This window comes from Octopus bimaculoides, chromosome 1 (assembly GCF_001194135.2).
Source record: "Octopus bimaculoides isolate UCB-OBI-ISO-001 chromosome 1, ASM119413v2, whole genome shotgun sequence".
NCBI lineage: Eukaryota > Metazoa > Mollusca > Cephalopoda > Octopoda > Octopodidae > Octopus > Octopus bimaculoides.
Window position 1 is genome coordinate 160,487,831 of NC_068981.1, and position 13,024 is coordinate 160,500,854.

At 35.1% G+C, this 13,024-nt stretch overlaps 2 protein-coding genes across 9 annotated transcripts in view; one reads left to right on the forward strand and one right to left on the reverse strand.

Annotated features, from left to right (window-relative positions):
• The window catches only part of LOC106884418 (activating signal cointegrator 1 complex subunit 3), a 493,492-nt gene that overhangs the window by 375,825 nt on the left and 104,643 nt on the right, over positions 1–13,024 (forward strand). The window lies entirely within an intron of this gene.
• Positions 1,899–13,024, reverse strand: part of LOC106884421 (uncharacterized) — a 35,268-nt gene continuing 24,142 nt past the window's right edge. For 2 of the 5 annotated variants that reach the window (XM_014935794.2, XM_052972289.1), the window contains exons 2-7: positions 7,699–7,786; positions 7,110–7,385; positions 6,120–6,467; positions 5,791–5,982; positions 5,546–5,625; positions 1,899–3,504 (exon numbers count right to left, since the gene is read on the reverse strand). In XM_014935794.2, coding sequence (XP_014791280.1) covers positions 3,394–3,504; positions 5,546–5,625; positions 5,791–5,982; positions 6,120–6,467; positions 7,110–7,385; positions 7,699–7,774 — 1,083 coding nt within the window. In that variant the 5' untranslated portion in view covers positions 7,775–7,786 and the 3' untranslated portion in view covers positions 1,899–3,393. Of the gene's footprint in view, positions 3,505–5,545; positions 5,626–5,790; positions 5,983–6,119; positions 6,468–7,109; positions 7,386–7,698; positions 7,787–8,000; positions 8,464–8,705; positions 8,829–8,858; positions 9,241–13,024 lie in introns of those variants that run through there. The other 3 variants (XM_014935795.2, XM_052972296.1, XM_014935793.2) reach the window with 3 other exon arrangements.

The window sequence follows — 13,024 nt, forward strand, 5'->3', positions numbered from 1 at the left end:
GGTGGCACGGAAAAGCACCGACTACACTCTCGGAGTGGTTGGCGTTAGGAAGGGCATCCAGCTGTAGAAACTCTGCCAAATCAGCTTGGTGCCTGGTGTAGCCATCTGGTTTCACCAGTCCTCAGTCAAATCGTCCAACCAATGCTAGCATGGAAAGCAGACGTTAAACGATGATGATGGTATATATATATATATATTTTTAAATTTATTAATAAGGGTAGAAATTGATATTAATCAATTAAAACCAGTAGTCTAGCATATTAAAAAAATTTGAAGATTAAAATTATATTACATACAAAAATAAGAGGAATGACCATGTTGTGTCACTAAATTTTTATTGAGAACATATTTTTCGACCCCAGGATTTATTCTTTGTCAGCCTAGTACTTACTCTATCGGTCTCTTTTGCCAAACCGCTCAGTTACAGGGACGTAAGCACACCAGCATCGGTTGTCAAGTGATGTTGGTGGGGGGGACAAACATAGACATAGAAACATATACACACACACATATATACGATAGTTTTCTTTCAGTTTCCTTAAACCAAATCCACTCACAAGGCTATATAAGACACTTGCCCAAGGTGCCACGCAGTGGGACTGTACCTGGAACCATGTGGTTCGTAAGCAAGCCACTCCTACGCCTATATATTTATTGAAAAAGAAATGATTCTCTGATTTTTCTGCTCTCACTAACTAGCATTGTCTACTGTACTAAGCTGGTCGTTTGGCTTTTCAACACTAGACCGGTTTGCAAATTTTCAGCAACTCCTCAGCTGTTTTTTTCAAGGAGTTAATTAGGAAATTGCTACCGACTTTTAATATTTGGTTATAAATAACTTTAAATTATCTCAAAATTCCTTGGACGTAATTTCTCTAAAGGGCAGATAAAAGAAACAGTAGAGAGTTATTGCCCTTAGACAAAGCAGTCGGTTGCCGAATGAACTAAATTAGATGTAATCTTTATCAAAAATAATTTTATACCATTTATATTTGAATCATTTTAAATATGAAACTAGACTCTTAATTTCATTTAAAACGATATATGTATATGTTTACATTAGCACACCTTTCTGATTAGCAATTATTGGCACTGCAAGCAGGTATCCTGTTATATTTTAACACGAATATCAAAGAATCTTACAGATCAAAATTGACTCTACAAGCCTTTATCTAGAATTCCTGAAAGTTGAATTGAGAGCCAGAAACTAATTTGGTTAATCTGAGTAACTAAGAATTTAGTATGGCCATTATATATTCAAACAAATTGTGTAAAACTTCATGTATGATAATGTGCTTAAAACATTTGATATTACTTTAAGCACTCCAATTGGAGTTTTGATTTTATACAATATTCAATTTGGACTTTTCTGCTCCACCCCCAATTAGTTTCTCATGTTGATGTCATCCAAGCCTACTTTGTAGCTTCGTACTAGTTCCATCCCTATAGTCTGTATGTTATTCCTTCCAACATCTAAATTATAGTGTTTAAAAAAAAATTTGTCATAGTACATTGCTCGGCTGAAACTGGCTCTGTAATACAAATGTCTTGTTTGCATAAGTTTTGAATTAAAATCTTCCACCAAACCTTAGTCACAATTTATGTTCCTAAAACTAAGCTGAATGATAATTAAGTTATTTTACTAAATTCTTTGTTATATTTAAAATTAATTGAAATAAATACAGTAACAAAAGGGTTAACATTCCTTTACCTGCCTGTGTAAGACTGCCACCTGTTTTGCAATATATAAAGTGTAAACTGGTGTTAAGTACCGAATTGAATTTTGCTTTGTATATTCCTTCATATGTAACATTCACATCTTGTTGATGTGGATGTTATGAAAAGCTTCACTTTTCTTTTATTCTTTACGTTACAAAATATAAACATAACAAGAGTAGAAATATTTGGAGAATTTTATTTATAAAAGTGCAAAAATAGGTATTTTTAAATATGTTCCAGTAATTGATATAAACTAAAAAATAAATAAACTTTACAATTGACAAAAGAAATTCAACTGATTTTTTTGAAGAGATCCCCAAATATTTGAATCTTAAACATATAATAGTGTGACATGAAGGAAAAAATGAAAAAGATATTAAATATTGCCACTATCCCATCAAATTGTTTTTTTTTTACAAAAAAAAAAAAATTCTACATAATATTCAGTTTCTTATTAAGTTGTAATCTGAATACAAAATCAAATTCATAAATTAGTACAAAAGTTTCTAAGAAGAGAAAGTTAGAAAAGGCTAGTAATTGTCACTAGCCTTTTTACCAGTCTTGAAAAGTGTACATTACTTAATAAGGGATGGGGAAATGCAAATAAAAAGGGATATGTCCTAGCTGATAAGCCTAAAGCAGCAGAACAGTTGATCAAAGTACTCGTCAATCCCTTAAGCCAAACTCAAGCAGATGATGATATGAAGTGGAATGCCACTTATGAAGAAATATCACAGATACACAACTGTTAATGGATTTGGGATTGCAGGTTTAGAGGACAGAAATTTTGACAAATAAATCTAATTAAGACAAAGAAACGACAATAAAGAGGATGACAAATGTCCAGATACTTGAATACTGTTAGTATTTTGTTTCAAGTTTTCTGTGAATAAAAATGACTAGGTTCACTCACAAAATTCCACCGCTAATGATAGCTTTTGAAAAAAAGAAAGAAAATGGGGGGGGGAAAAAAAGGGAGAGTTTCAATATTAATGTTCTATTATATACAAGAATGTCTTCTCTATCTCCCATCCGAACCCACAGAAACAGTATACAAAATTTTGGAAAAGAAAAAAAAAAACAGTATAAATACAAACACATTACAAAATATAAAATGAATTAGTATAAACATCAAAGAGCAAGAATAAATATAGTTGTATGAAGACAGTTGTTGAACATTCCCCATGCTTGACAGTCCTCATCACAACCATGTTGCCTCTTTCATACAGATTTACTGTCATGGAATCTTTGTCATAGCCAACAACTGAAATAAATCCTTGGCTGTCACAGTCAACATCCTTCTGTATTAAAAATCTGTTTAATGAAAGTATCTTCACCTTCACACCAGCTTTTTGTCAAAGATGTTTTTACCACTTTACACCAACTCAATTCCTTCAGGTCTTTAACTGCCTGACTCTTTTGTCAGATCAATCATAGTTGTTTCATACCTTCATGGCATGTTAACTACCATTTCGTATCAGCTGAAATTTTTTTTTCATTCATTCATTCATTCTCAATTGCTTCAGTTTTTCACCAGCAAATTTCCCTTGAAGCCAGTTCATTTTTTCCATGTTATCTTACATGTCCAACAGATCCAAGGCATTTATTACAGTTTGATATTTCAAAGTTCATTACTTGGCCATATAAATAGCCTATGTGCCATATTTTTCAGTCTTAAATTTCTATATTTGATAGATTGCTAAGAGTTTGATTATGGCTTGCATTCTTTCGATCCTGATTTTGTACAATGAAATTGCTGTAGACTTTTTGTCGTTTCTTTTTAATCTGAAAATAAAAAGTTAAAAAACATGAACTGGCAGGAAAGAAACGCCACTGATACATACAAATACTCTTACAGTACTAGTTTTGTTTCCTTCATAAACAAATCCATCTTAGAGTGGTGTGGTAGTTAGTTTCTTATATAAACATACTTTTCCATGCTTACATGAATTGTAGAAAATATACATTGGTGTGGGATCACACCCTTGATGGAAATGGCCCAGCTCAGTATGTAGGAAAAGTGCAGTTAGAAATTATGGGTCATAATTATGCAGAGAATATGTGAAGACTAGAAAAAATTAAACTAGGATGCTCCACTGAATGTGCAATGTCAGTATGCATTTACAACACAATCAAATGTAGTGTTCAAGAAAGAAGACTGTACTGGTATGGTCATGTGATGAGCATGGATGAGGACAGCTCTATAAAGAAATGCTGATCAGTAAATGTGGGTGAAACATGAAAAAGAGGGAGAGCAGGAAGACACGGGACAAAAGTAGTGAAGACTGATCTCAAAATGTTGAACCTCACAGGAAATGCTTGACAATTTGCTGTTCATCTTATTGAAAGTGAGGCCCTAAAAATCATTGTCTATACATTCACTGGGCCCTATTCTCAGTTTGTCCCCATCAAGCCTTCCTCATCTTCCTAATACCCATCCATCCATAGCACTGTCCAACTGCTGTAACCGGGTGAGTATAAGCCGCACGTAATTCATCTCTACTTTGTACTACCAGTTACCTCCCTTCTTCCTGGAACCACTTCCTTTTACAATCCATCCCTCATTCTGAATATCATCTCTTCCCCCCTTCATTTTCCACACCTCACTTATCTTGCCGTACCTCATCTTATCTGCTATCATTCTCGACACCCTCTCATATTTGCTGTCAACTTACCAACCCCTATAGTCATCTAAATACCCCTGACATCCCTCCATGTCACCCCACCTTGCACATCATCTTCCTATTTTGTAATCTATCTACAGGTATAGTTTACTACCACCTTCCACCTCTTTCCTGAACCACTATTTTTTTTTACATACTCCATTCACCACCTCTCTCTAACCATCTATTGCTCTCCTTTAATGAACTCATCCACCCACCTTTCCCAATCCTTTGTATTATATACAGTGCTTGTATTTTGAGAGTACATTGACACTTCGTCACTTCTTTCCAGCTACTCTTATCTATTGTTATATAATACAGGGCAGCCATGTGTCTCCTCTATAGCACTTGGGCCTGTCCCTCTATCATACTTTAACTGCAATACCTGGCATAAAGCAACCTTTCTCTCTACAACCCCATTCAGCTGAGTGGGGGGGGGGTTGTGTATTACTTGGTGACTTGACTTGTGCCACTGTTACAAAAAAAGCACCCAGTATACTCTATAAAGTGGATGGTATTAAAAAGTGTATCCAGTTGTGGAAACCATGCCCAAACAGATACTGGAGCTCAGCAGTCTTGACTCACTGGATCCTGTCAAACTACCCAACACATGCCAGCATGGAACACCAACATTAAATGATGACGATTTTAGTGCTTTTCTCTCATTCCTAACAAGACTATTATGTGTGTTGTGTGAACAAAAGTGGATTGAGAGAAACTGCATGGAAGCTCATTGTATATACAATTCGAAAAGGTCTGACTGTCACATTAATTCTACTTGAAAACTTACATCAAGTACATATGGCTGTGGATACTCAGCTACTTACATGTTAATTCAATGAATGTGGTAGTTCATTTATTCAACAACTAAGTATTGATTTCATATTTTGGCACAAGGCCAGTAATCTCAGAGGAGCAGTTAAGTTGATTACATCGACCCCAATGCTCAACTGATACTTTATCAACCCCGAAGGGATAAAAGACAAAATACCACTAAGCATTTTGCCTGGTGTGCTGACAATTCTGCCAGCTTGGCACCTTAAAAACAACTAAAATATTAATGCTTAGAAATTTTGACCAAGATCCATTTATTTACACACACACACACACACACACACACACACACACACATGCAACTATTACTGATTGAAAAGTATACTTACTTGTATTTTGAATACCAGGAATATAAGGAATGTAATTAAAATAAAGAGAAGTGTGCCTATAACACCAGCTGTTGCAGCAACTGTTAGAAAGAAAAAGAAAATATAATTAACCCACTGAATTTGAATTCTTTTAATATTATTAATTGCTATTCTACATAAACATTCTTGATATTGATCTTCAGTGTTCAAACTTTTATTTTATTTTTTTTTTATTAAAAATTTCAAAAAGAAGAATGGATATTTACCGAAAATAACCGAATTGTTTACTTGCGGCTTTGGATCACTTTGATAGTGTTGATAGTTTTTAACAGTTGGATTTTCTGCTACTTTGGTGTTGCGTTCTGATGCTATTAACTTAGGGCTGACAGGTCTCTCTGTTGTAGGATATTTTTTAGTTGGTTCTTTTGGAACTGGTGTACTTGCTAGTGGGGGGATAGCTATTTGAAATAAATATATAAAGCTTAATCTTCTAAACAGTTTTAAAAGCCAATGAAAAATGAAAATATATCTATAGAATATTGTATCGGGCAATTTTTTTTTTCTTTTTTAATATTATAAGAACTTAAAAGCTTACCTTCGTAATAAAGCCAAAGTCCTTTGCGCTTGCCTGCGCTTGCCATTGTCAGTGTTAAGTTTAACTCGTTTTTAGACGTGGGAAAACTTTTTTCATTTACACTTCGGTTGCATATTGTTATGGTGTTAACTCCCAAATTCAGAAACAGATAATCTGTACAGTTTTTATTTCGTTCACCTTTTAGATCGAGATCAAGTATATATAATTGAATTTTCCTATGAGGTTCCACTCTAATGTTCAAACTGCACGTGAACCGACCTTGAACATTGTTAGGGTAGCGATCACTAGAAATGTATCCACTTTGATCAGTGAGCTGTTTGGTGTTACAAATCGTTCTGATTTCAGATCCTTTAAGAGGAAAAAAATAAGATAAAGTTTTAAAAATAATAATTACAGTAAACATAACAATTAAGTTACTGCAAATAAATCATTGTTTATATATCCGTCACAAAGAACCAGGCGTTTAATGAAGCGCGATTAAAATTAACACTAATCTATATAGAACAGTCCTTAGCTTTGGTAGGATAAATATTCAATAATTATTTCATTTTTTCATAAAGGATCTAATTTGCCTTAATCTGCTAATGCTAAGTTGCTTTCACTCTTATCAGTCCCAGAAATAAATGTTTTATAGATATATATATATATATATATATATATAAACAAAACATCCCTATTGTTTTCACGTATCCAGAGAAGAGACAATGCTAGATTTTATCTCCTTTCCATTATCAGAAAGAAAGAAATGAATAGGTCTCGAATCTGAAGTAACCACGTTCTTATATTTATTATTTCCCATAAATACAGACCAACATGCGAGGATTTGAAAACTGCTACGATAGTTAGAATCAATTTCTTAAGTTAGTAGCAATTTAGTGGACAGCTTGTTTTAATTCGATAGCAATCGCAACATTGTATCATCAATAATAAATTTAACAAAAGTGATAGCTTATGTGAAAGGATCAGCAATAAAGTATTTATTTTACTCACGCTTTACACATTGGTATTCCACTTGAAAATAATTGAAGTCACATTTCTTTGTTCTTCGACCAGTTTCTCTCGTGGGTAAGTTAACACGACAGGACTCCCGACCCATGCAAGGGTAGTTTTGTTCCTCCTCATGTGTACAGTCATTCTCTTCGTAGCTGCAGGCTCCCCTGCTGCTGTGACCATAAAAACTCCTTAAAATGCGAACCATGTAACCGCTTGGACAAGTGGCGTTCAAAGAGTCCTTTTCGTCTTTAAAACAAGCGCTTACATTCAAACCTAGGAAATAATATTGGGTTTTATTTTGGTTGTGAAAGAGACGGCATTGTTACTTTTAAGAAGATCGAAATTAAATATTTGATTATAAACAGAGGTTAAAAATATGAAATTTTGTTTAGATTCTTATATCAGTAGAAGCTTAATGCAAAGCATTATATATATATATTTATAGATAAATAAAAATAATAAAAAAATATGAAGTGCAGCTGTCCCAAGCAGCTTTAATAAGAATTTAAGAAATAATTTTTCCTTTATGCCTGTGTGTGTGTACGAAATTTTTAAAAAATATATTTGCAATGCATAAACAACTCACCTGCTACAAGATGACAGATATCAAAATAAAGAAACACTGGAAACAGCACAATTGCCCAGCTAAATAATCTTGCCATGATTGCTAATTACTGCAGGAAAGGAAAAATAAAACAGAAAAAAAGGGAAGATTTTTTGAAAAATAATAATAACTCAATCCATTATTGAAACGCATCAGTCTCAATAATAGAGAAACAACAAGTACAAAGGGAAACTGCAAGTACAAAGAAAGAGAAGCTGGTGTAATAATAATAGTTAGCTATGTCTCACAGCTGGACTGACGAGAGCTAGTACTATAGAACGTACCTGGAACCGTTGTTCATATATAATACACCTGCTGAAAATTATATGTATCCTTTATATATCGGCTGAATTTCCCTCCAAAATATAGAAAGTCTACAAATATGAAACTAAATTCTCTAAGACTGCGACTTGCATAGAGTCAGGTTTCTGGAGCGTCGGCTTCTGGGGACAAAGAGCAGGAAGTGTACCATATGTGAGTGCTTAAGGGGGTTTAGAATATGTATCTTCGTAGAAAGAAGTTCATTGTGTTCAAATGTAAACAAAGTATTTTCATTGACTAATTACTCATCAAAGACACCACGTTATTTACACTGACGACCGTCACTCTCTCTGCTAGCAGGTGCCATCATACTATAGAAGGCAGGCTATTTCTGTTGATATCTCTCCTTCCTCTACCTCACAGTCTTCTCGTGCAGCTTGAGTTGATAGTGTGACCCGACATATGTTCGAGTTTGTTGCTTTCTTTCTGTTTAGACTCAACCATTACTACTAAAAGGGGATTTCTTATGCTCCCATCCCTCAACTGAAGCTTTCTAGTACTGTGGATGCTGAAATTCCAGCATTTCCATTGTTGAGACAAAATATATAAATAAAAAAGCAAAGCATTGAATATCATTACAGTATGAAAACGCATTTATATTTACATAGCATTAAAATAATTTTTTTTTTAATTAAATTATTTGTAAAAATTATTTTAGTCGCATGTACCTTGATGTAATCACCAAATTTTGCAAAAGTGAGATAAGATAAATGTTTAAATCGGTTTGATAACTGAAAATTAGCAATATATTACAAATTGTTTTTATTCGTTAGCAACAGAGGGATTTTTTAAAATCTACCTCGCTACGATTGCCTACCTACCCGCCAGTAGAAAAATGGAATAGCTCTAGAAATTGTTCTTCCACCTGTCAGGCTGATTACTACGTATCATTGTTATGGAAATGAACGGTTTATACAGGTATTGTGTCGTCTCGCAGCGGTTGAATGATTAGTGAGTCTTTGGGGTCAGGAAGCAGTCAATGCAGACGCCTGAAGTCGACAGCCTGCCACACTTTAGGTTGAAGTGGTGTGGATAGGGGTAGTAGAAAAACAGAAAACCTTTTCTTTATCGGGCAACACCTGTCTTTCTAGTTGACAAACAATGAGCCTATCCCGACCTCGAGCGAGCAGGCGCGTGTCTGGCCTTACTTATCAACGATGAAGAAAGAAAGAAAAACGATCTTGTCTTTTTCATAAGTAAAGCCACTTGAGAAAGAAGACAAAAATGGAAGTGGAAGGGAGGGATTAGCGACCCTGGCGGGAAGTTAAGAGAATATTAAGACAGTGGCGTACGCCTGGCTGTAAGCCGCCACGTGCCAAGCTTACGACCTACTAGAACAAAATTTTCTCTAATCTTTCAATTTCTGTCGTTTCAAATGTCACCAAATCCGTCATTGGATTCAACTATTTGCGAGACTGACAAAATGTTGAAATTATATGCAAACACGTGTATATATTTTACGCTGCAAAAATGTTTATAATCACATAGTTATACTATTTTGGTTCAATGAAATTGGTAGTTTTTCCTAGATAAAATATATGTAACGCCAGGAACAAAGAAGTGTCTTCAATATGACGAGAGCAACAGACGGTTTCACATATACACACACACACACTGGGGCACCGCCTTGAAGAATTTTTAGTAGAATGAATCGACCCCAATATTTTTTAAAAGCCTGGCACTTATTATTGAGACTGTGCATTTGTTTAGTCTTTTATTTCGGTCATTGGATTGCGGCCATCCTGGAGCACCACCTCCACGGGTTTTAGTCGAATAAATCAACCCCAGTGCTTCTTTGTCTTTTTCAGTCTGGTAATTATTCTATTGGTATATTTTGCCGAACTGCTAAGTCACTGGCTCTTATACAAACCAACACTGGTTGTCAAACTGTGAGGGGTGGGGGACAAACATAGACACAAAGACACACACACACATTGGTTAGTCAGAGTTAAGACTTCATATCTATAGGGCTTAAATAGGAAAAGTGGACTTCAAATATACCACACTTGGAATACTTAAAAGTTACCATGCCACCCATCTATTTACCTTGTCAACTGCTGTTGAACAAAGAAAACAGTTTCTAGATTAGCCTTGAAATACATAGCACTTGTTGACTTCACAAGTGAGTGGTATATAAATGACCAGGAAGGGATAACTGAAACTCTATCACAAAGAAATAACTGCCCCCTAATCACTTTACAGAATGTAGTGGGTACATTCTGTGCAGTGATTAGCGTTAGGCAGGGCAACCAGCCCGAGAAACCATACCACAACAGACAATTGGAGCCTCGACTAGCTCCTGTCAAACCGTCCAACCCATGCCAGCATGAAAAACGGACATTAAATGTTGATGATGATAGATATGTAACTGGATGAATATTGACTCTCCTGAGTTCATCTGCCTTTTGATAGGTCTTATTTTTCATTCCACAGAATTGTCCAAAAGCCACCCTACTCACCAAGCTGGTTTGGTGATGTTACTGGCTGAGTCATAGATGACCTGACCATGCAACAGGTTCTACTGGGGGGTTACATGTTACCAGTAACCCTCAAGAGTGACTTCACACACACACCTTGTGTGTGTAGTTAGATATATGACTATTACTGTTGAGTTTAGTTCCACACAGATTATCATCATCCAGTCTGCCTCCAGTAAAGTGGTTTGGATACTACTATACTTAGTATTACTGGTTATGATACACAGAGCAAATGTAGGTGTGTGTGTGTGTGTGTGTATGTATGTATGTGTATAATATATATATATCAGCCATTTCACTATGTTGAACCATTAATTTCTACACATTTTTTCTCTCTCCGTTTTTTGTTTTTTTTTTTCTCCTTTCTGTCGAAGAGTGTAGGCTTGAAACAAAAGACTTTTGCATTCTTCCCAAGCATTAAACAAATATACCTGCTTGTTGTTCCTACACCTGTCTTCATCTTTTGTTTTCCATAAATTTGAACTATATGTATGTATGCGCCATGATAGATCACTAGCCGCTACACATTCTTTATTTTCTCTCCATTTCTTTCTGTGTTCATTTCTTTCGAAGAGCGTAGGCTCGAAACGTTAAAGACTTTCTCACTTCCCAAGCGTTAAACTAATACATCTGTTTGTTGTCTACACCACCTGTCTTCATCTTCTGTTTTTTTTTGTGAATTCTCCCTATATTTATATATATGTATATATATATATGTACATGTATGTATATATGTGTATATATATGTAATATATATTTGTGTGTATATATGTATATGTATATATTTATGTATATATATATGTGTGTGTGTTTGTATACATAGATATATATATGTATATATCAGTGACGACTCCAGCACTCGGGCTGTTAGGGCTTAGCCTGAGTTTAAATTTAGTAAAGTGAACATGCATTTGCAAGCCGATTTAATTTCTGCCAACACTGACTTCAAGTATGTAATTGTAGACAATAACCCAGGCTCCTTTTATTGAGTCTGATCACAGTTCATTTATTTTCCTTCAGCATCTGGTGGTCGTCTTAGAGGTGCCCTGTGTCAAAAAATATCATTCGTAGCAGATGTTCTCTCGACATCGCTCACACGTGTCTGACTCAGGCTCAGAAGTTACAGCCCGAGTTGTTATCTATAATCATAAAGATTAAAAGTAATTCAAACTCAGTGTTTTCTTGAAATAATATTTTTCTATAAAGATTAGGATTTAAATTCCAATCTATGAAAAGTTTCCATTCTACAATATTCTTAATTATCCAGCAACTTGGGCTAATACGAACGAGTCTAGTTGGTGAAAAGGACTAACTGACATCTCTTCTCAAGAGTACAGGCGACAGATTACTAATGTTTGTTGTGCACTCTGCTTTCATTATTTGATTGCTGTTATTCTGTGCATCTGTGTGTAAAGATGAGTTGTGTTTTGTATGGTTGCCTTATTTTTACCCTTAACTTAGAAATGGAAAAAGACATATTGCTGGATATAAAAAATAAGCCATTTGGGGCTAGAAATATTGCAGAAAAACGTGAGGCATTCTTTTATTAAAAGCAGCAAACTTGCTTACTGTTAAATTATCTGTGCATATGTAAGTCTACGGTGTGCATTACGTCTCTTACCTTCTTTCATACATGTATGTGTCTTATGTGAAATCTGTGATGAGCCCAAGTGATGCTGATGACCTGGAGTCGCCTCAGGTGTATATATATATGTACGAGATATTGAACGCTGTGAAATGGCGAAGCTGGACGGAGAAATAGTAGTTTCGTCTCGCCTTCATGCCGGCTGGGGTGAGAAAGGAATTAGTGACCACAGGTCACATGTGAGCAAAGAGGAGTGGTGGAGGAGGAAAAGGGAGGAAGTGGAACGAAGGTGAGCGATGAGAGACAGGAAGGAAGAGTAAGAGAGAGATATGTATAGCAGTGAAGGGGAGAAGCAAGGAGAACGAGAGGGGGGGGGGATAGGTAAGAAGATAGATAGATAGATAGATAGACAGAGTCGCGTCAGAAATATAAAGTTGAAACTTACTTGCATGTTCGATAATATAATAATACAAATGATATATGAACATATGCATGTATACATACATATATGTACATACCTACATCTACATGTATATATAGATGCATATCCGGGTACAGGACATCAGAAAAGTGAACGGGGACATAAAAAACAAAAACGATACATACATACATATACAAACATGTATATAAATGTATATTGAAAGTAACTGAAATTGAAACCATATAATAGTGAAAGTATTAATAGAAATGTTACTGTTTCACTTTTGTCACATAATACAAAAACAGTGTAAGAGATAAGAGATTGCTCCAGGCTCGCATTAAGCAAGAAGTTGGAAATTTTTCTGCCCATGACACTGCATGGACCCTAAGTAAGGCATGAGTAAAATTTGAATGAGATCCATTGGGTAGTTCTCGAGTTTTAGTGATGCATACGTACAGACAGACACACATTCTCAGTTTTATATATATATATATATATATATAT